The sequence below is a fragment of the Antechinus flavipes genome, chromosome 6, assembly GCF_016432865.1.
Source record: "Antechinus flavipes isolate AdamAnt ecotype Samford, QLD, Australia chromosome 6, AdamAnt_v2, whole genome shotgun sequence".
Lineage (NCBI taxonomy): Eukaryota > Metazoa > Chordata > Mammalia > Dasyuromorphia > Dasyuridae > Antechinus > Antechinus flavipes.
The window spans coordinates 91,363,676-91,385,974 of record NC_067403.1 but is presented as its reverse complement, the minus strand read 5'-3'; the positions used below and the strand labels follow the sequence as shown (position 1 = coordinate 91,385,974).

At 34.9% G+C, this 22,299-nt stretch overlaps 1 protein-coding gene across 1 annotated transcript in view; it reads left to right on the top strand.

Annotated features, from left to right (window-relative positions):
• The window catches only part of FSTL5 (follistatin like 5), a 994,361-nt gene that overhangs the window by 532,479 nt on the left and 439,583 nt on the right, over positions 1-22,299 (top strand). Inside the window, exon 6 of the mRNA XM_051966050.1 lies at positions 12,884-13,004. Within this exon, the coding sequence (XP_051822010.1) occupies positions 12,884-13,004 (121 nt within the window). The remainder of the gene's footprint in view (positions 1-12,883; positions 13,005-22,299) is intronic.

Genomic DNA, 22,299 nt, shown 5'->3' with positions numbered 1-22,299 from the left:
TAATCTTCCTTTTTATTTGCAGAATTTCAAATTTGGTATTTAATTGAGGGTTTTGTATTTAATCTTTTTCTATCTTTTTTAGTTGTATGTCCAATTCATTGATCATTTCTTTCTCTATTTTATTCAAGTTAGCATTTAGAGATATAAAATTTCCCCTAAGAACTGCTTTGGCTATATTCCATAAATTTTGGTATGTTGTCTCATTATTGTCATTGGATGGAATTATCAATTGTATCTAGGATTTTTTGTTTCACCCACTCATTCTTTAGGATTACATTATTTAGTTTCCAATTAATTTCTGGTCTACTTTACCCTGACCCTTTATTACATGTAATTTTTATTGCACCATGATCTGAAAAAGATGCATTTGCTATTTCTTCCTTTCTGCATTTGATGTTTGAGGTTTTATGCCCTAATACATGGTCATTTCTTATGTGGGTTCCATGTACCTCTGAGAAAAAGGTATAATTCTTTCTCTATTCCATTTTCCCAAAGCTTTGTCATAGCTAACTTTTCTGAAATTCTATTTACCCCCTTAAATTTTTCTTATTTATTTTGTGGTTCAATTTATCTAGTTTGATAGAGCAAGTTTGAGATCCCCCACTGGGATAGTTTTGTATTTCTTCTTGCAGATCTCTTAAGTTCTATTTTAGGAATTTGGAGGCTATACCACTTGGTGCATATATGTTTAGTTGATATTACTTCATTATAGATGGACTGTAGTGCTGGAGAAACTGAGCAAGATAGAGATTAGAGAGTATTTAATAATTTATTAAATGGAGAAATATACTGGGATCAAATGGATCCATGGTTTGATCCCAGGGTTGAATGAGACTATAATCTCCAAGAATCCAGCAAACAATCAGAGTTCTCAATCACACACACACACACACACACACACACACACACACACACACACACACACAACGGCTCAGATACAGAAGGTAGACTGAGGCAGGGGCAGAGTCAGGGTACTGAGAGTAGGAACAAAACTCTGACAGGGTAAGGTGAGCCTCTGGAGATGAGATGACATAATCACGGGGAGGCACCAGAGATGGGGAGAGGCATCTTGATAAGAGAGTATCTGACATTTTAATAGCTTGGGATGGGGAGAGGAATTATGATATTCTAAAACATAAGATCTTTTATTCTTATCAAATATTCTGATAAAGAGGGAGGGGAGGTTGCAGAACTGAGAAGCAGGAAAACCCAGGTAGGACTGAGTCAGGATAATTAGGGAAACTGAGTCAGGACAATAAAAGAGAACTGTTGCATAACAACTTTATGCAAACATAATGCATAACATTTTATGCATTTTACATAACAAAATGAAGTTTCCTTCCTTATCTTTTTAATTCAGTTTATTTTTGCTTTTGCTTTATCTAAAATCCGAATTGCTCCCCCTGCTTTTTCCCTTCAACTAAAGCATAATATATTCTGTTCCAGCCTTTTACCTTTACTCTGTATGCATACTTTGCTTTAAATGTGTTTCTTATAAACAACATTATAGGATTCTGGCTTTTAATCTAGTCTGTTATTTACTTCCATTTTATGAGAGAATTCATCCCATTCACATTCATAGTTAAAATTACTAATTCTCTGTTTCCTGTCATCTTATTTTCCCCAAGTTATTCTTTTCTCTTTCTTTCCTCTCTTTCCCTCCAGTACTTTGCTTCTGACCAATGCCTCTCTCCCCTTTTACAGTCCTTTCCCTGTTTCTTATCACTTTCCCCTTCTAGTTCTGTTCTACCATCCCTTTTCTTTTCCCCTTTCCTTTTTAATTTCCTTATAGGGTGAGAAGATTTTCAGCATTAAACTAAATATGTCTGATATTTTCTCTTTGAGCCAAATTCAAAGAGATTAAGATTCATACAATACCCATCCCATTTCCTTCTTTCTCTAATTATATTAAGTCTTCTTTGATTCTTCATATGATGTAATTTACCTCCTTTTACCTCCTCTTTTGTGATGACCGTGTATTTAAAATCAGCCAGAGTCAGGAATTCAGGTTAAGGGAAAAATCTTCAATCTTTATTCTTTTTGAGGTGAAGGGGGATTGTGATAGCAATATGGGCAGCTGTGACAGGAAGCCAGCCAGCAGAGGTGAAAGGGGATTGCAGGTGAAGAGGGATTGAAGGGGAAGGCGGGTCACGATAGTAATGCGTGCAGCAGTGTCAAGAAACCAGCCAGCAGTCTCTCTTTCCACTTCCCTTTCTCCTCCCCTGCTTCCACCCACCAAAATCGTTATTCCCGATACAATACATCATGACTTGCACAAAGAGTGGGCAGGGGCCATTCTTTCTCCAAGTATATATATTAATAGAGTATGGTCCAATTACTATTTAGCCTCACATGCTTGGGACCTCAGTGCATCAACTCAAGCCTCAGACCATTACATCTCTTGCTTTCTTTTGTTTTAGAACACAGGTGGTCATGCCATCTCTGACTCCTCAGGGAGGTCAGAGCCCCCAAGGGGAGGTGATCACACCCTCTCTGACTTCTCAGGAAAGGAGGTGAAAACACCAAAAAGGAGGGGATTACGATCCCCTGACTTCTCAGGAAGGGAGGTGAAAGTACTAAAAAGGAGATAATCACGCCCTCCCTGATATCTCAGGAAGGGAAATGAAAAGCACAAAAGGGAAATGGGGGTTGCTAGCGGGTTTCTGGGCTGAAGGGTCTTATTATGCACAAACCCATCAGCATGGGAGGTATTACACAAGCAAATAGCAATAACACAGAGGTTATTAGTGATGACCCTCCCCACAGTCAGCGCAGGCTTGATGTGGTGTAACAAACATGAATTGTACACGCAAGTAATGGTATAATAAACAATATAAATCAACATGGTGTTGTAAAAGATTGCCAGAAGTCCTAGAAGGAGGGTATGTAAACAGCAGTCACACATACGCCTTCTTCAGCAGCCAAGAGATAGTCTAAAACCAATCTATTGTCCATTGCTTCACATGTCAGGGAATCCAATGATCCCCCCAAGTTTTTGAAGTCCTGCAAAAGTCTTTTTATGTGTTAGGGAATCCAATGATTCCAGCAGATTTTGAAGTCCTGTAACAGTCTTATCATTTCTCAGAAAATCCAATGATTCCTGAGGGCTTTCAAGTCTTATATCTCAGAGAATCCAAAGATTCCTGAGTGTTTTCAAGTCCTACAACAATCTTATCATGTCTCAGAGAATCCAATGATTCCTGAGGGTTTTCAAGTCCAACAATTTTCTATGTCCATGAGTCAAATGCTGTAATTTGCCACGCTCTTTCAATGGTGAGCACAATCAGCAACAGAACCACCCGATATTTCTTGGGTCTTCTCCTTCATTTCAAGGGTCTGCTCCGTCTCTCTGCGATGGACAAGGCGAATATGGCTCGTTGGCACCCATCTGACTCCTTCTCCATCTGTAGAGATACAAGCAAACCTTGTCCCCCAAGCAGTTAGCCTATCTGGTCCCTTCTATTCACCACTTTTTGGGACTCTGCACATCACCTGGTGATTATCTAAAGATAGTGGAGCTGCTTGCACTGGACACTGCCCTTCCAGTGAGTTATAAAACCTGTCTGCTGGAGCCAGTGTATCTTTGTCAAAAATCAAGAAGTTAATAGTATAAAGGGTTAGATTTAGAAGTTCTCTAGGGTTACCTGTGGCTACCCCTTTCTTTTGTTTTTGGAGCAGCATCTTAATGTCTCTGTTTCTCCTCTCTACTGTTGCCTGTCCTTGAGGATTAAAAGGTATGCCAGTGGTGTGTTTTTATTGCTTGTGGCAATTGTGTCATTATGGGTGTATGATAATGACAAATGCTTGTGTGAGGAATTCAGTGACCACTCGGGCTGTCTCTTTTGGTGCTGGTATTGCAAAAGTGAATCCTGAAAAGGTGTCTACTACAACGTGGATAAAAGAGAGACTACTAAAAGATTTATAATGGGTCACATCCATTTGCCAGATTTCATTGGATCTCAAACCCAAGAGGGTTCTTCCCTGGAGGCAGTGTAGGAGCATGGAAAGTAAGGCAAGCCGTACAGGCTTTTACTATGATCCTAGCTTCCTCTCTTATTAGTCCAAATTGTAAACGTAAAGCTTGAGCAGCCTGGTGATATTTATAATGAGATGCATGGGCTTCTTGGAATAAAGAGTATTGACCAACATAGTTAGAAGGCTATCTGCCTTTGAATTACCATCAAAAATGGGACCTGGAAGTCCACTATGAGAGTGGACATGCAAAATATAAATCTTATCTGGATGCTTTCTCACTTGCTCTTGAAGTTTCTTAAAAAGCTGATGTATATTAGAGGATCCAAGGGCTGTGCCAATTCTTTGTACCACTCCTACCGAACAGGCCGAATCAGATATTATATTCATGTCTCCTGGATAGTAAGTAAGAACAAAAATGATCACATACAATTCATTCTGCTGAGTGGACTGAAAAAGAGTTCTTACTACTCTCTTTATAGTTAAGTCATGAGAGTAGACAGCACAAAAATTATGTTTGGATGCATCTGTAAAGATAGTTGGTCCTTTAAAAGGAACTTTAGAAACTTTTTCTTCAAGAATCCATCACTAATTATGTCATAGTCTAGTTATCTTTAATGGAGACCCATGTGCAAAATTTGGAACCATGGCTAATAAAATTTGCCACTCTGGGATGGTCTCACAGCACACATTAATTGTATATTGGTGTAAAAGGTGTATAGCTTGTCAAGTCTTGTCCCAGATAATTGTACTGCTCGCTTAATGGACTTTAACAAAATTCTAGCCACAAGCACTGGGTAAGGAGTAAGGCTTTGTTCTGGTTGTGCCAGGAGGTTCACCCACTCTATCACACTGTCTCCTTGATGAAGGACTGCTGTGGGTGCCTCTTGTGTGGCAAAAACTGATATTTCCAAGGGTTTTTGAGTGACTCTTTCAACCACATTGGATAAAGCCAGTTCAACTTTTCTCAAAGCCTCTTGAGCTTCTTTTGTAAGCTGGCGTAGTGAATTTAAAGCACTGTTTCCCCTTAAAATGTCATATAATGGTTGTAACTGATAGGTAGTCAAGCCTAACACTGGTCGCATCCATTGGATATCTCCTATCAATTTCTGAAAAGCATTTAAGGTGTTTACCTTCTCTGTTTTTAAGTACAGTTTTTGTATTGTAAGCATCTTAGGGTATACTTCGTATCCTAAATATTGAAAAGGAGTGGGTCTTTGAATTTTTTCTTCAGCTATGTTCAATTTATAATTCCTTAGTGTTTCTATGGTCTTTTGTAGACATGCTTCTAACATTTGTTCCTCAGGTGCACATCCCAATATATCATCCATATAATGTAATAGCAGAACTTTTGGAAATGCTTTTCTTACTGGAGCAAGAACAGCAGCAACATACATTTGACACATAGTGGGACTGTTTTTCATTCCCTGTGGCAAAACTGTCCATTCATATATTTTGTAAGGCTCAGCTAAGTTAATGCTGGGCACTGAAAAGACAAATCTTTTCATATCCTCCTTATCCAGAGGATAAGAAATAGTCCTTAATATCTATGACCCAAAGAGGCCATTCTCTAGGCAACTGAGTAGGAGATGGAAGTCCAGGTTGAAGAGTTCCCATAGTTTCCATCTGTTCACTTTTCTTAAATCAGTGAGCATCCTCCATTTTCCAGATTTCTTTTTTACAATGAACACTGGGGAATTCCAAGGACTTAGAGAAGGTTGTAAGTGCCCTTGTTCAAGCTGCCCCTGTACTATATCTAATAAGGCCTGAATTTTATGCTACCTAAGGGCAACTGTTCTATCCATACTGGTGTATCAGTTTTCCATTGGATAGGAACAGGTGAAAGTGTTGGCAGGCCTTCAACAGCAGCCCTGCTTAAAAAAACAAAGTACTCATTTTTAACCCTAATTGCTGTAAAACATCTCTTCCCCACAGATTGATGGGGATTTTTTCAACTATAAAAGGAGTAAAAACTCCTGTTTTGCCTTCAAAAGTCCATCTCACAGAGGCAGCACTAATTTCAGCTGCTATTGATCCTCCTACAACAGACATGTAGGTGTCTGCTTTAATTTTTGGCCAGTGACTGGGCCAATTGGCACCTCTAATGACCGTATGATCTGCACCTGTGTCTACCAATCCTTCTAATGGTAGGCCATTTATATAGATCGTGAGCGTAGGTCGGTCAGCTGTTACAACTGCTGTCCAGTATATTCCTGGATTTTGTGGTCTGGAGTCAGAATCTGGGTGACTATCACCAGGTTGCTTATTAGGATTCTGTATGAGTAAACCTGATACTACTATTTCTCCTGGGGGATAAGTCACACATTGTCTACCTGTATTAGTGACTGGGATATTATCTACACATTCCCTAGTTTCCCACATCAGTGTGTGGATGGACACTGTTTTATACGTACACAAAGGAGGTGAAATGGTCAAGCCTACTGTGCCTGGAGGCAAGGGATCCATAGGCTGGAGAGGAACACCTCGCTAGGGGGTATTTCAGTTGTCCCAGCTGCATACAGCTCTATTCTCCCCAATTGTAATTCCTTTCTCCCATCAGGTTGCTTCCTGGCTGGTTGATTGTTTAATCCCCTTCTCCCATCATATGACTTTCTGGCTGATTGGTCATGTCTGGGTACTGGACTTGTAGGCACTCTCTGGGTGCACCTTTGGCTGCCATCATGCCCCAAGTGATTTTTGCCTTTGGCCCTGGAGCTGGGCCCCTCATCCTGTTTCCCTAAATCTGTCTACATTCTGAGGCCCAGTGGAAGCCTCTGTTGCATTTTGGACATGGGGTATTGGGTCTTGTTCTCTCACTCTGTTTTCTCATTCTGTCTCTATACCAATATTGAGCTTTCATATGCCCTACTTTTCCACACTGAAAGCATCTACGAGTTTCTCTAGAAGTCCCTTGCCAGGAGGGACCCTGTCTTCCCATGTTAGGATCTTGGGAAGTATGCATCATAGCCTGGCTATAAAAGGCATTTGTGCCCACTGTGGCACAGCATCTTATAAGCTCCTCTAAAGGAGCATCCTTGTGCAGTCCTAGTATAATTCTTCTGCAAACCTCATTAGAATTTTCCTTAGCAAGTTGCCTTATCAAAATGTCTGTTATTGCATTTTCCCCATTTGTTCTTGTGATAGCTATCTGTAAACGTCCCACAAAGTTAGCAAAGGGTTCATTTGGCCCTTGTGTTATTTTTGTGAAGTCCTCACCCTTGTCATCTTTATTGTGGAGAGAAGCCTATGATATGATAGCATTAGCAGCAATTTGCTCATATGCTGCTATGGAATAATTAATCTGTACTACGACATCTGCATAGGGACATAGGTCATAGGTGATTGCAGCATGAACTCCACTTTGACTATTTTGTTGGGCTTGTATCTTACAAAGCTCACTATATTCAGAAAGCCACAAGTAGTTTTGTCCAGGTTCTAGGCATACCCTTGCTATAGATTTCCAGTCATTAGGGGTCAAGATTTCAAAAGCCAAATCCTGTAATGACATCTTAATATAAGCTGATGTAGCCTCATCAAGAGTGCAAGTCTTTTTCAGTTCTTTGAGGATTTCTGTATCAAAAGGAGCGAATTTTCTACTTTCTTGACCTGAAGAATTAAGCTGTTGAATTACAGGAAAAATGTGATGTTGAAATTCCGATACATTTCTTCCTTCCGCCTTGGCCTTAATTAGTCCCTTTTGCAATCTAGTCATAGGAGCAGCTGGATGCTGGGGAGAAGGTGCTGGTGCTGTAACTGACTCCCCCCCTCCTCCCACTACTCCTCCTCCCTCCATCCCAGAGGATAGAGTTGATGGAGGAGAGTTGATTACCTACTCCTTACGTGGGGCTGAAGCTGCCTCAGATTCACCACATCCTTGAGCCTCACTTAAGTCTCCATGACCTATGGGGATATGGTCATTAATCTGTACATTATCTTCCTCCTTTATATCAGGCTTCCCCATTTGGCTATTCCTAGGGCTTTTTCCCTTTCTTCTATAACTTTTCCGATTTCTTAAGGCCAACTGTATTATATTGTATAAATAGAATGTCTTGATTGAAATTGAATGAGGACGGTTTTCCAATTATCTGGAGAGAGTTGCTCTTTCTCTAAGAACCAAGGGGAGGCGTGTTGTAATGTACCCAGAAGTCTAGCTGCCTGTTCCCAAGTTATAAGTAGCCCTTGTCCTTCTATTAGCTTAAGCATGCTTTCTATAGCACCACTCCTGGGTGGGGGTGGAGAGGGGCATGGGGATGGAGAATCTTTAGCTAGCATCTGTCCCATTTCAGTCAAAAATGATTAGTAGTTTAGTCCTTAAGAAAATAAGTTCCCTATTTGTCTATGATACTCACCTAAGTTCGTGGTCACTGGAGACTTCTTCAGTGAAAGTAGGATCCTTGGTTCCCACACTTGGCTGCCAAATGTGATGACTGCGTATTTAAAATCAGCCAGAGTCAGAAATTCAGGTTAAGGGAAAAATCTTCAATCTTTATTCTTTTTGAGGTGAATGGGGATTGCGATAGCAATATGGGAAGCTGTGACAGGAAGCCAGCCAGCAGAGGTGAAGGGGGATTGCAGGTGAAGGGGGAATCAGAGTTGAAGGGGGGTCACAATAGCAATGGGAGCAGCTGTGTCAAGAAAGCAGCCAGCTGTCTCTCTTTCCACTTCTCTTTCCCCTCCCTTGCCTCCTCCCACCAAAATTGTTATTTCCTATACAACACATCATGACTTGCACAAAGAGTGGGCAGGAGCCATTCTTTCTCCAAGTATATATATATTAATAGAGTATGGTCCAATTACTATTTAGCTTTATGTGCTTGGGACCTCAGTGCATCAACTCGAACCTCAGCCCATTACACTCTTTCCTCTTCTTCTCATACAATCTCTTTTCCACTGCTATTTCCTTTTTTATATCATCACAATAAAGTAAAATTTTATCTATACCTTCTAAGTATACCCTATCAAAGATACAGTTATTGAGTTAAGCATATAATCTTTCCATATAAGAATGTAAACATTTTTGTATCTTCCATTTTTATTTTCACTTTATTTTAATATAGTTTGTTTTCAAAATATATGCATAGTTTTCAATATTCAGTCCTAAAAAAACTTGTATTCCAAATTGTTTTTCTCCCTCCTTTTTCTGAACCTTCTCCCTTAAATGGCAAGTAATCCAATGTATGTTAAACATGTACAATTCTTCTATACACATTTCCATAATTATCATGCTGCACAAGAAAAATAAAATCGAAAAGGAAATTAAATGAGAAAGAAAACAAAAACTAAGCAAACAGCAACAACAAAGTGAATATACTATGCTGTGATCTACACTCAGTCCTCAGTCCCCTCTCTGGGTGTAGATGGCTCTGTCCATCACAAGTCTATTGGAATTAGTCTGAATCTTCTTGTTGTTGAAAAGAGCCATGTCCATCAGAATTGATTTTCATATAATTTTCTTTTTGCTGTGCATAATGTCTCTTGGTTCTACTTACCATCAGTTCATATAAGTCTTTTCAGGCCTTTCTGAAATCATCCTGCTGATCATTTCTTATAGAACAGTAATATTCCATTCCAATTCATATACCATAACTTATGAGGGATGTAAATATCTTACCCTTCAAACAAACATAATTGTTTTGTTCCTTTTTACCTTTTTATGTCTCTTTTAAATTCTGTATTTGAAGATCTTTTGTGTGTGTGTGTGTGTGCTCTCTGCTCTTTTCATCACAAATAAACGAACATCTTCTATTTCATTGAATCCCCATCTTTTTTTTTTTTTTTCTCTAAAAGATAATGCTTAGTTTTGTGATAGTTGATTCTTGGCTATAGTTCAAGCTCCTTTGTTCTTTAGAATATCATTTTCCAGGCCCTTGATCTCTGTAAAGTGGGTTCTGAGTAATGTTGATTGTGGCTTCTTGATATTTATATTATTTCTTTTTTGGCTGATTGCAGCATTTTCTCCTTGATCTGATAATTCTGAATGTTGTTACAATATTCATTGAAGTTTTTACAATGGGGTCTCTTTCAGGAAGTGATTGGTGGATTCTTTCAATGGCTACTTTACTCTCTGGTTCTAGAACATTAGGGCAGTTTCCCTAGATTATTTCTTGAAAGAGGTTGTCTAGGCTATTTTTTTCATCATTGTTTTCAGATAGTTCAGTAATTCTTAGATTGTTTCTCTTGGTTCTATTTTGCATATCAGTTGCTTTTCCAATGAGGTATTTTATTTTTTTTTTCATTTTTTCTTTTTGTTTGTTTGTTTGTTTGTTTTGTTTGACTGATATTGATATGTCATTTCCTTCACTTCCATTTGTTCAATTCTAATTTTTAGTGAATTGTTTTCTTCTTTTAGTTTCTTTTTAACTTCCTTTTGCATTTGGCTAGTTGAATTTTTAAATGAATTGTTTTGTTCATTGGAATTTTTTTCCATTTTACCAAATATATTTTTGGAGAGTAGTTCTCTATTTCCATTTCACCAATTCTATTTTTCAAAGAGTGGTTTTCTTTTTCTATTTCACCAAATCTATTTTTTTAAGGAGTGATTTTCTTCAGATATTTTCTGTGTTTCCTTTTTCAAAGCTCTCACTTCCTTTCCTCAGTTTTCTTTAACTCTCTTTTAAGATCCCTGTTTAATTCTTCCAAGAGAGCCTTGTCAGTGGAGACCAAATTATATTACTCTTTGAGGCTTCATCTGAAGATATTTTGCCTTTAGTGTCCTCAGTGTTTGAAGTCTGTTCTTCTGTCTCCATAAAAACTATGTGTGTTTAGAGCTCTTTTTGATTTTTTCTCATTTTAAATGTTTGAAATCTGCTCTTGGGGAAAAGGGGATATTGTTCCAAGCTTCCTCTACAGGTAAGAGAGGATTCTCACTGTTGTGGGGGTGTATCAGGCTTCTTTTCTGTGCTGGGTGAATGTGGCTAATTTGCACATTATTCTGGAGTTCAAGGGCTCATTATTTGCCTTTTGTAGTTGCCTTGGAGGTCTTATACCTAATCTGCTGATCCACTGGCTTCTGAATCAATACAGAATAGCCAATGCTGCTGTATTTTGGCTAAGAGCCTCCTGGTAGATTACCACAGCCATGGAGGCCTCTCTACCCCTGGGATGCCCTGGGCTTCCCTGTGTTGTGCTAGTGCACTGGGCTGCCTCCTCTTCCTTCCACTTCTGCTGAAAATTTGTTACATTCCAAATATCTGTGGGTTCTTTCCAAAACCAGTTCAGAGGCTTGATATGGTATTCATCTGGGGGAAGCCAGAAAGAGCTCAGCCAAAAACTTGTCTTCTCTCTACTATCTTAGCTCCCTCCCCACCCCATTGTCTCTTAAGAAAAGATATTATTAAATTAATCAACTGAATTTCAATCTTATAGAGATGGTCAGAATTTCTATAGTATATCATAATGATAATTGCTAACGCCTTGCGTAAATTAGGAAAAATGTTTATGAGGAAAGAAAAAATAATTCCATTTTTCTCATTGATTTCTATTTCTAGATCAGATAGCTGAGGACATGGTATAAATTAAATTTCATTAAAAGTGGTATATGTAGCAGAGAAGAAACAATTGCTTTAGTGGATAGGAGGCCAATCTTTGAATTAGGAACATATGGGTCTCAATCTTGTCTATGATACTAACTATACTGGCATAGCCAATTTTCTTAGCTGAGAAGAGTGTACTGAACTAAGAACTTAGAAACTAAAATTCTTTCACAAACTTTAAAAAAAATGTATTTATTATATGTCCCTTATTAGGTGACTTAGTCTTTTTTGCTTCTGTATCTATGCATGAATGCTTTAGTGTAAATATATACATTCATACATACACACACACACACATATGTATATATAATTGAAAATGAGTCCAAAAGGTTATGGTTGTAAATCCCATTTGTTTAATCTACGATCTTTCATGAAAATTGATTATACAATAAAGAAACAGCTCACCATGCTCTCTCAGTCCATCTATATCAATAGGTATATGTAGCAGCATTGTTAGTAGTCATACTGATGGTGCCAGTCCCTGACACAAATAGTTAATGGTCATTCCCAAATTCTCTAATGTGTTGCCAATTATATGTTACCTTTCCTCAATATAATCTTTGTGCAATAGAGAAAGGATTAGAAAAGGGCTAATTCATCAAAAAATGATAGTGTAGTTTATAAAGAATAGATTCAATATGGTGGAATATAAAGAACGGTGCATTTGGAGGTAGAGAATCTTCCTTCTTTCCTCCCTCTTTGCTTCCCTCCCTCCCTCCCTTCTTTTTTCCCTTCCCTTTTCCCTCTCTCTTTTTCTCTCTCCCTATCTCCCTATTTTTCTTTTCCCTTTTCCCACCCTATTTCTAAATTTGTGAATTTTTGATGTTATTTCTGTCTTAAGGCAGGGAGAATACAGTCCAAAGCATTATCTCTAAATGGTCTTGTCTTCATTAATAATAATAAGACTATTTTGGTGCTAGTCTACAGCAGGATTTCTTAAACTATTTCCATTCATGACCCCTTTTCAAGAAAGAAATTTTTACATGATCTCAGGTACATACAGTATACAAATCAAGCACTTAATGATAACAAATCATAATTTCTATATGATCATATATCAATTATGAGACCCCATATGGGGTTGTGAACTACATTTTAAGAAGTGGAAGTCTAGAGTATGTTTTCAGTGCTGAAATATTATATAGCTCTTATTTCATGAACTTTTATGTATACTCAGTGTCATGGTCCTACAAGTATTAACTTTTGAACTATAATAAATAATTATAAAGTACTTAGAAATCCTTGGTTTTACATAGTTTCAGTTCATTGCCTCATAGCAGCCTTCAAATGATCTATTAAATGATTATTAGAAACAATTAATTATACTGGAAAACTCTAAAGACCCCAATGTAATTTCATGGTTATAATTTTCTTGTCAGGTAATAAAACAGGATGAACTTGGCAAAGATCTGTCTGACTGTTCACTGTTTGATCTACTGAAATATGATGACTTTAACTCGGACAAGCATCTAGCCCTTGAAGAATTCTACAGAGCATTCCGTAAGTGCTGTACAAGATTCAGTTTATGATGGTTTTTGGTTCTTTTTTCCTGCTTTCTTTACTCAGTAATATACATTCATTGTGACACTGTGCACGACAACTGAGATTCGGGTGAGGGATTTCTAGAAAAGTGTCAGTGCTTATCTACATGGCAACAAAGCTAAAAAATTGGGGATTTCAATAAGTATTAATAAATATTCCTGAAAATTTTCTTCTTTTAGACTTAATTTTAGTAATCTTAATCAGATAAGTTAGGTTTTGTAGTGCTGTGTTTAGACCTATATTTTAAGCTATGAAGTGGTGCTTGACTGACTGACAATTACAATATATCTGGGAAAGGCAAAAGATATTTCCATATCGCTGAACTACCTTAGATTTTACCAATGACAATTTTTTTCAGTCTCTATATAGTACAGTTCTAGGTGATAGCTTCTGTTTATGTTTGAAGAATACCAATGACAACTAGGAGAAAGTAGCAATTCTTTTTTATGTAGAGTTTTTTTGGTACTATTAAACACACTGTGTACGCGTACACAAATTTTTCCTAATTAAAAAAAAAAATTGTGTACGCGTACACAAATTTTTCCCAATTAAAAAAAAATAAACCAGGAATTAAAAATATAATAGAGATAAATCTATGATACTTCCTTTTAAATTAGTTGTGTGTATATTCAGTATTTTTAACGTGTGAAATCAATGCATCACAGCACAGCTCACTTTCTGTGTGGGAATAAGTAGTTTGGGATATTGAATTAATATATCATTTCTTTTCTAGCAAGATTAATTATCATAAATGTTCATATTGAAATTTCTTTGTGACATGCTTATTAATATGGCTGAGAAATGATCTATTTATATTTTAACTACAACAATCATGACTCAAAGACTATCCATTCATTCAACAAATAGATCAAGTGCATATTGTGTGCACTGCTCTGTACTAGTTGCAAGAGGAGATTAAAAAAAAAGACAGAGTCCCTGCCTTCCTGGGGTTTATAATATATTAGAGGAATGTAATAAAAACACAGGTGTCAAACATACTATTAAGAAATTTGTACCATAGTGAAGAGAGATATAATGAACTGTATGAGCATTTTTCTTGGTTTCATTTGTTTTTAATGACAAGTTGGAGTCAATGATTTTTAGCCTAAACTATCTTTGCATATATTGGACCCTCATGTGCCATCTCCCCACAACTGAAGTTGTTTTCTTTGGGTTTTTACATTGTTTGTGACTTGCCCTGGTGTCTTGTTACTTTAATCACTCATAACCTCATTGTCATTTTCTTGCTTACTTACCTGTTCTTATCCAAAGAAGCAGCATGGAATTTTTACAAGCTCTTTCTTCACATATGATGGCAACTAGATAGATCTATATGCTGGGCTCTTTCCTCTCTCTCTCTCTCTCTCTCTCTCTCTCTCTCTCTCTCTCTCTCTCTCTCTCTCTCTCTCTCTCTCTCTCTCTCTCTCTCTCTCTCTCTCTCTCTCAAATTGTAGAATTTTTTCCCCAATTTCTTTTTCTTTTGTCCTTCAAATTTTATCTTCTAACACATTTAAGTATCTTTGATCTACCAATAGATGGAAAGCTCCTTTATAGGAGAAACTTGATTAACACACACACACACACATATATATATCATATATATATTCTGTATGGTTCTATCACATAGAACTCAGCATATAGTACACATTTTACAAATTATTATCCAACTGAAACTATCCAGTAGGACACATTCTGATCATATATCTCATGTGCAACCCTGATTGACAAAAACAAAGCTTGTGACTTTCCTTGATGGACTTCAGCTCTCCAGGGGAAAACTGAATACCTCATTTCATTTTCAAGCAATTAACTCATAATGTTTAGGGACATTATTGATTAAGCATATAGAAATAGACCCTTGATAACAATCATTGGATCTTTAATTCATTTTACCTTGTGAAAACCTTAATATACCTTTGACAAATTCTATATTTTAATCATCTCATCTATTAATTCTACTCAGCTATTAACTCTTATATGTCTATTATGTGTACTCAGATATTCAGTATATTCTTAGCCTTATTATTTTTATTCCAATATTATGCATATACAAGCAAATTCAGATTGATCATTTTTTTTCAGTTTTCTTCGTACTATCACCTCTCAACTCCATGCCTTAAAATTTTACTTTCCACTTTCTGCCCTTTCTCTAATGCCCATTTCTCTGCAAAATCCCTTACTCTTTACCAGAGATCTAGAATATTAGTTCTGCAAAAGAATTAGAACATTGATTTTTTATTATGTCTTATAAATTTCAATTTTCCTAATCTAGCTTTCATTCTTTTCATTCTTCAGTCTTCTTATATTAGTCCTAATTTTTCCACTTTCAACTTTGAATTCTTTTCATTTTTTCACAATTCAAATGATTGATGAATTCAATAAATATTTCAGACATGGAAATACAGTGGCACTGTGAATGTAACAAAATCCCTGTACTCAGCTTGCATTCTACAAGAAAAGTAGATAAGAACAAAATTACTTTACATTCTCTAAACAAGGGTTTTTAACTATTTTAATGTGTCATTGAATCCTGTCAGTTTAGTGAAGCCTATTGATTCTTTAGAGTAATTATTTTAAATGTAGAAAATAAAGTATTTAGAATTACAATGGGAATCACTTAAAGTTAAATAAAGTTATAATTTTCACATCCAAATTTGTGTACCTACAAAATCTATCATTGTGCCCCCACAATATGGACTCTGAATTATAACTTCCAACTTTAGATTTTTTTTTTAATTCAATTGTCTGGCATGGTACAAATTACTTGATATTTATCATCCTCATATTTAGGACTATTTCAAATTATAGATTTTATAATGGTAAGAAAATTTATGCAAGTCTAAAAATAAACATGTGTGGATGTATGTAATATGGTTTTAAGGAAATTCATTATCATGAGTTGCCACATTAAATAACATAAAGAACCTGAGTATAGTATTTTCCCTAGATTTTTTTTCAGACTTCTTTTCTTTTTAACATTTATTTATTTATTTTGGAGATATTTTGCTTTATGAATCATGTTAGGAGAGAAAAATCAGAACAAAAGGGAAAAGCCATAGAAGAGGAAAAAGAAGTGAACATATCATGTGTTGATTTAAATTCAATCTCCATGATTCTTTTTCTGGATGCAGATTGCATTTTCTAACCAAAGTCTATTGGGATTGCTTGGGATCACTGAACCACTGAGAAAAACCAAGTCTTTCATAGTTGCTTTCTTGCTGTTAGTGTGTATATTGCATTACTGATTCTGCTTGTTTCACTCACCTTTAGTTCATATAAATCTTTCCAGGTCTTTCTGAAATCAGGCTGTTCATCATTTTAATAGAACAATAATATTCCATTACCTTCATATACCACAGCTTTTTCAGCCATTACCAATTGATGGGCATCTGCTCATTTTCCAATTCTTTGCTACCACAAAAATAGCTGCTACAAACATTGTTGCTCATGTGGGTCTTTTTCCCTCCTTTATGATTTTCTTGGGATACAGACTCAATAATGGTACTGTTGTTAGATAACAAGTCTAACAGTTGAGCATACTGTTCAAAGGGTATGTACAGTTTATAGTCCTTTGGGCATAGGTCCACATTGCTCTCCAAAATGATTGGATCATTTCACAACTCTACCAACAATTCACTAGTGTCCGAGTTTCACCTGCAACACTAGTAATTATTTTTTCCTGTCATTTTAGCTAATTTGAGAAGTGTAAAGTGGTACCTCAGGATCATTTTTAATTTGCCTTCCTCTAATCAATAGTGATATATAATGACTATAGATGACTTTAATTTTGGCATATGAAAATCGTTTATATCCTTTGACCATTTGTCAATTGGGGAATGACTTGCATTTTTATAAATTTGATGTAATTTTCTATATATTTTAGAAAGGAGACCATTATCATAAACACTGGCTATAAAGATTTTTTTTCTATCTTTCTACCTCCATTTTCATCTTATTTCTATTGATTTTGTTTGTATAAAACCTTTTTAATTTAATATAATCAAAGTTATCCATTTTGCCTTGATAAAATTGTCTAGTTGTTCTTTGGTTATAAATTATTCCCTTCTTCAAAGATCGTATAGGTGAATTATCATCCCTTGTTCTTCTTGTTTGCTTATGGTATCACCCTATATGCCCAAATCATGTACTTATTTTACCTTATTTGGGTACAGGGTGTGAGATGTATCTATGTCAGGTTTCTGACATATTTTTTTTCCATTTTCCCCAGCAATTTTTGTTAAGTGAGTTCTTATCCCAGAAGCTGGTTTGGGAGTTTATCAAATACTAGATTACTATAGGCCTTGATTATTGTGTCATGACTTTCATTTCTTTTTAAAATGTTTTATTTCCTTAAGCCATTTAAAAATAGTCTTTTATGCATTTGTCAGTCTGTTTCTGCATTAAAATCAAGACTGTTAAAGAAGTTGGACAGAAAAAATGGCACTTCTGACACTTGAGAAATCACATTTTATATATTAAATGATTTTCTCTTTGACAAATCTCCATTTTTAAGTTTCTATGATTCTTCAAGCTGATATTTGACATAGTTAAATAAGAGCAGTAAAGCTTTTTTGTTTGTTTGTTTGTTTTTCAGAATATAGAAACTTACTTTATAGGGGTGTTTTGGGGGAGAATTGGGGAAAGGGTTGTATATTTCATAGTGCTTTGATAACTTGTTCTTGGAAAGTTTCTGTTGCTTTTTCATATATTTTTATTATTCTCTTTAGGGTGTAAAGCTCTACATGTGAATGCTTATTCTGGCATAAATATTTATGAATTCTCAAATCTATATATCATGACATGTCAATAACAGAGGGATTGAGGCATGTTTTCTTTGAGCAAGATAACAGTTAATTGTTATTTGTTAATTGTTATTGTTAATAAAGTAGGTCAGACTGTCCCCCTTAGGTTAGTGACCACAAAGGATGAGAGGGAACCCTCTCTATTGTGTTTCAGGAAAAGAAGTCTGAGTGATTGGAGAATGTAACAATTGACTATAGCTGAAGAAAGGTGGGCTGGCCTTCAGATGGAAACAATCATGCCAGTCTGACAATTAGGTAAAGTTAATTGCTTTATGAGCCTCAACAAATAATCTTGGCCACAAAATCAACAGTGCCCCAATCTCTGATTAGGATTAAAACCACTTTGATAGTTGTTAACTGGAAAGAGATCAAACTATTCCTACTTTTATGACAAGAAACAAGGACAGAACTGTCTCTTAGTGAAGAATGTCAGTCTAATTTGTTTCTTTTTACAGGAAACAAAACAGAGACTTCAAGTTAACTGGTTAGCAAGCAAATGTGATCACATAATTCAATCATACCTTTAAGTTGGAACTGGCAAAAAACTGCATTTTTTTAGTTTAACTGAGAAATTATTCTTATTGTTGATGAGTCTTTTCAGTCATATTCAACTTTTCATGATATTGTTGTTTTTGTTTGTTTGTTTTGTTTTGTTTTGTTTTTGGTAAAGGTGGTTCCCCATTTCCTTCTCCAGCTCATTTATAGATGAAGAAACTGAGACAGATAGGATTAAGTGAGTTTCCCAGAGATTGTTAAATTAAATCTGAAGTTATATTTGAACTCAGAAAGGTGGGTCTTTCTGTTTCCAGGCCCAGAATTCTATTGATTTGATAAATAATATAGTTTCTATAAAGAAGTATTAATTCTATGTTATGTGCTTGACAAATTGATATATCTATGAGTGAGTCTTAAATTATGAAAATACATAATCTTGCTCCTCTAATTTACTTTTTAAAAAGCTTTACATAGATAACATTAGAATAAGAGTGAGTTACTTTTAAGATATCATTTAACTAGCATTTTCTGGTAAGCCCCTTCTCATAGCAATTCCAGGATTTGCAAGAACTTTCATTTGATGACTCCAAGTTTGGAGTTAATTAAAACTATGAATTAGATTTGAAATATCTCTTTAATAGTGCATAAGATAACATATATCTGTATATTAATAAATATTAGTTAAATGAAGGGTTGAGAATTTTTTCTATTTATGTCCATGATTAGATAGATGAATAATCTTAAACATAATTTTCCCGTTACATGAAAAATACCTAATATGATTTTTTTTTTAATTTTAGTTACTTGAGAGGCAGAATGGGAAAAAGATCTAGCCTCAGAAATAAAATTATCTAAATTCAAATTATATCTGACAATGTGATAATTGATATATTATTTAACCTCTCAGTGCTTTAGATAACCTTTAATACTCTTACTATTTTTCATCTATACTGATAGAGTTTCCTGACTAAAAAGCTCCCTAACTGATGAAGTCACAGATTCAAGGCCATGATTAGGCTTCTTAAAATTACAATTATGTATTCATGTATGCAAATATACATATATGTATATATGCATACTTATACATACACATATACATATACATATGTGTACTTATACATATTCACTTATATGTTAGAGGGAAAGTAGGAGAGGGGTATGAGGGAGAAAGAGAGAAATAGAGAGAGAGAGAGAAAGAGATAGAAAGTTTTCCAAGTCCTTCACCTATATTGTTTTCTTTTGGTTTTTATAACTATCTTGGATGGTGGGCCCTATTAATATTTTAATTTTACAGATAAGGAAAATGACACAGATGGAGACTAAGTGAATTGCTCACAGTTACACCGTTGATATTTAAGGAATTAAGGAATAAGGAAATTTAAACTCATCTTCCTGATTGGAAATTTGTAACTCTCTCAACTACATAACCTAGTAATCTATAGGATCAGGTTTAAAATGCATTGGAAAGACAGTTACCTATGTTTATCCACATGATTTAATTTATTAACATTTATTGAATATATCTTATGTTATGGGACATATTATGCCCTGAGGAGGATATATTAACAAAAGAAATGAAATTAGGTATACTTCTTCCATTCAGAGTGTGTGTGTGTGTGTGTGTGTGTGTGTATGTGTGTGTAAATTCAAAGCAGTTTTGGATTTATGATTTTTTTTTCTTTTTCACATTTTAAATATTAGACTCATCTATGGAATAACAGTTTGATATTTTATAAGTTAATTCTTTTAGTGCTATCTTTCTCTAAAATGATAAATGATCTTGCCTAGGATAGATGAGAGATAAAAGAGCAGGCAAAAGCTCTCTTTTTCTAGGGTTTCTTATCTAATCCTATGAAAAACATAATATTTGCCGAATATGCAGTCTGTTCTTTCGAGGAAAGGGGCCGACAGGATAGGCAAGTTCTGGAGAGCATGAGTACATAATATAGTCAATTAATAATCTGTATTGGAAGTTACCAAACTGAAAATACAATTAAATAAGACTTTGGGATAAAATTGAAAATAAATTTAAATGGAAATTAATTGAAAACAATAGTTGCATCAGGATATATATTTTTATTTTTGTTATTCACAATAATTCAAGGCAAATTAAGGGAAAAAGTATCACATGTACTATTCATTCTCTGTAATAAGTCTTTAGTGCTTTCAATTATCAAATAAAATGGCTCTATGCTAATTTTGTAGAATTCTAAATGGATATAAAACTGAACTTAAGTTCATTGTTAACAAAAGAAAATTGTCTTCCTCTTTCAGGAAAAGAAAATATGCATGTATGTATGTAAGGAAGAAAAGTATGTGCCAGATGTCAATGGAAATAATGCCTAAAACTTAATTCAATCAATTGCCCAAAGATATTGAAACTTAGAGAATATTTAGACTTCTGTCATAATTTCTTCACCCTTTATTCATGAAGCAACAGTATGTCACAATGGGAAAAGTACTACCTGGAAAACATTAAATCTGGATTCTTCTTCAATGTCTCCTAGTAATTAGGTTTATAATACAAGATATTCAATATCTAGCTCTATAATACAAGATATCAATATATGGAAATAGATATTCTTTCCAAAGTTGACCAGTACAATCTATCCACATACTGGTGAAGGACACTAGCTATCAATTAATTGTCAGTTAGTGTGGTTGCATGAATAGTTCATCTCTTTTGTTCCTACATTCATCTGATGATGTATTTTTGTCATTTGTCCTGGCTTGTTTTTCCTTCATTATATGTGGTAGCCAACTCATACCTATAATATGATTTTCTCCTAGAGTAACCTGTAAATCTATTTTTTCAGAGATTGTTTTCAAGAATCATCATCAGATATATTATAGAACTGAGTTGAATAGAGAACTAGAAAAAATTATATTAAAATGTGAACATTTATTGCATATGCTTTAAATGAACTAGAACATTTAAGAATGTATTGGAAAATGTCAATGTAATCTAATCCACTCTCTTACATCCTTTTTATCTGCACAAGGTAGATTGCTGTCTTTATAGGTAGTTTTATTCACACTTAGGACAGTCCTCACTATTTAACACAGTTTTTGGCATGTATTAAGGGCTTAATAAATGTCTGCCAACTAGGGCAGAGATACCAAATATATGGCAGTCCCCAGCAGTTAGATTAAAATGGAATTGGTAAATGTTTAACAAAATAAATAAAGAATACAATAGACTAGGGTAATATTAATATGTGGTTTTCTAATTCAACTTAAGTACAAAACCCTTTATATTAAGTCCTATTTTTATCTGAGATTAATACACTATACTAAAATATTCTTCATGGAATATTTTCCCCTAGCACTTTTAGATAGGGTGAATATTTTTGATGATGTGGGATAATGAAGAGGCAATATTTGTTGTTATCTGGGAAAAAAGATGGTTGGTAGAAAAAATAATTTTGAAAAGAATCCTTCTATTTGTATTCTACATTCTGTTTAAGCTATCCTATAATAATATTAATAATAATCATGGAATAAAATATAATTGGTGGTTACTTTTAGGTCATCTGGTCTATCCTTCTTACTCTACAGATGAGGGAAGGGAAGACTAGAGAGAGGAAGGTCACAAAAATAATAAATGGCAGAGACAGAATTTTAACTCAAGACCTGTACATTTAAATGAACAAAGTTATTCTGTTCTTGCACTTCATTCCTTTTTGTATGATTTTTAGCATATATGTGTGTGTGTGTGTGTGTGTGTGTGTGTGTGTAAAACAACTTTTTAGAAGAGACACAAAGGTTGTCTTTTATGCTATTTAAATAGATACTTTTTAAAAATAATTAATATTAATAAGTATAATGAAATCTGTTTTCCCAATTGTATGATTTTATAGATACAATCAGATTTAGATAATGTCTTCTATCTTTGTTTTCTTTAATGCCATTTCTACTTTTTAAAATTTTATTTTTAAGTTATACATGAATATTTA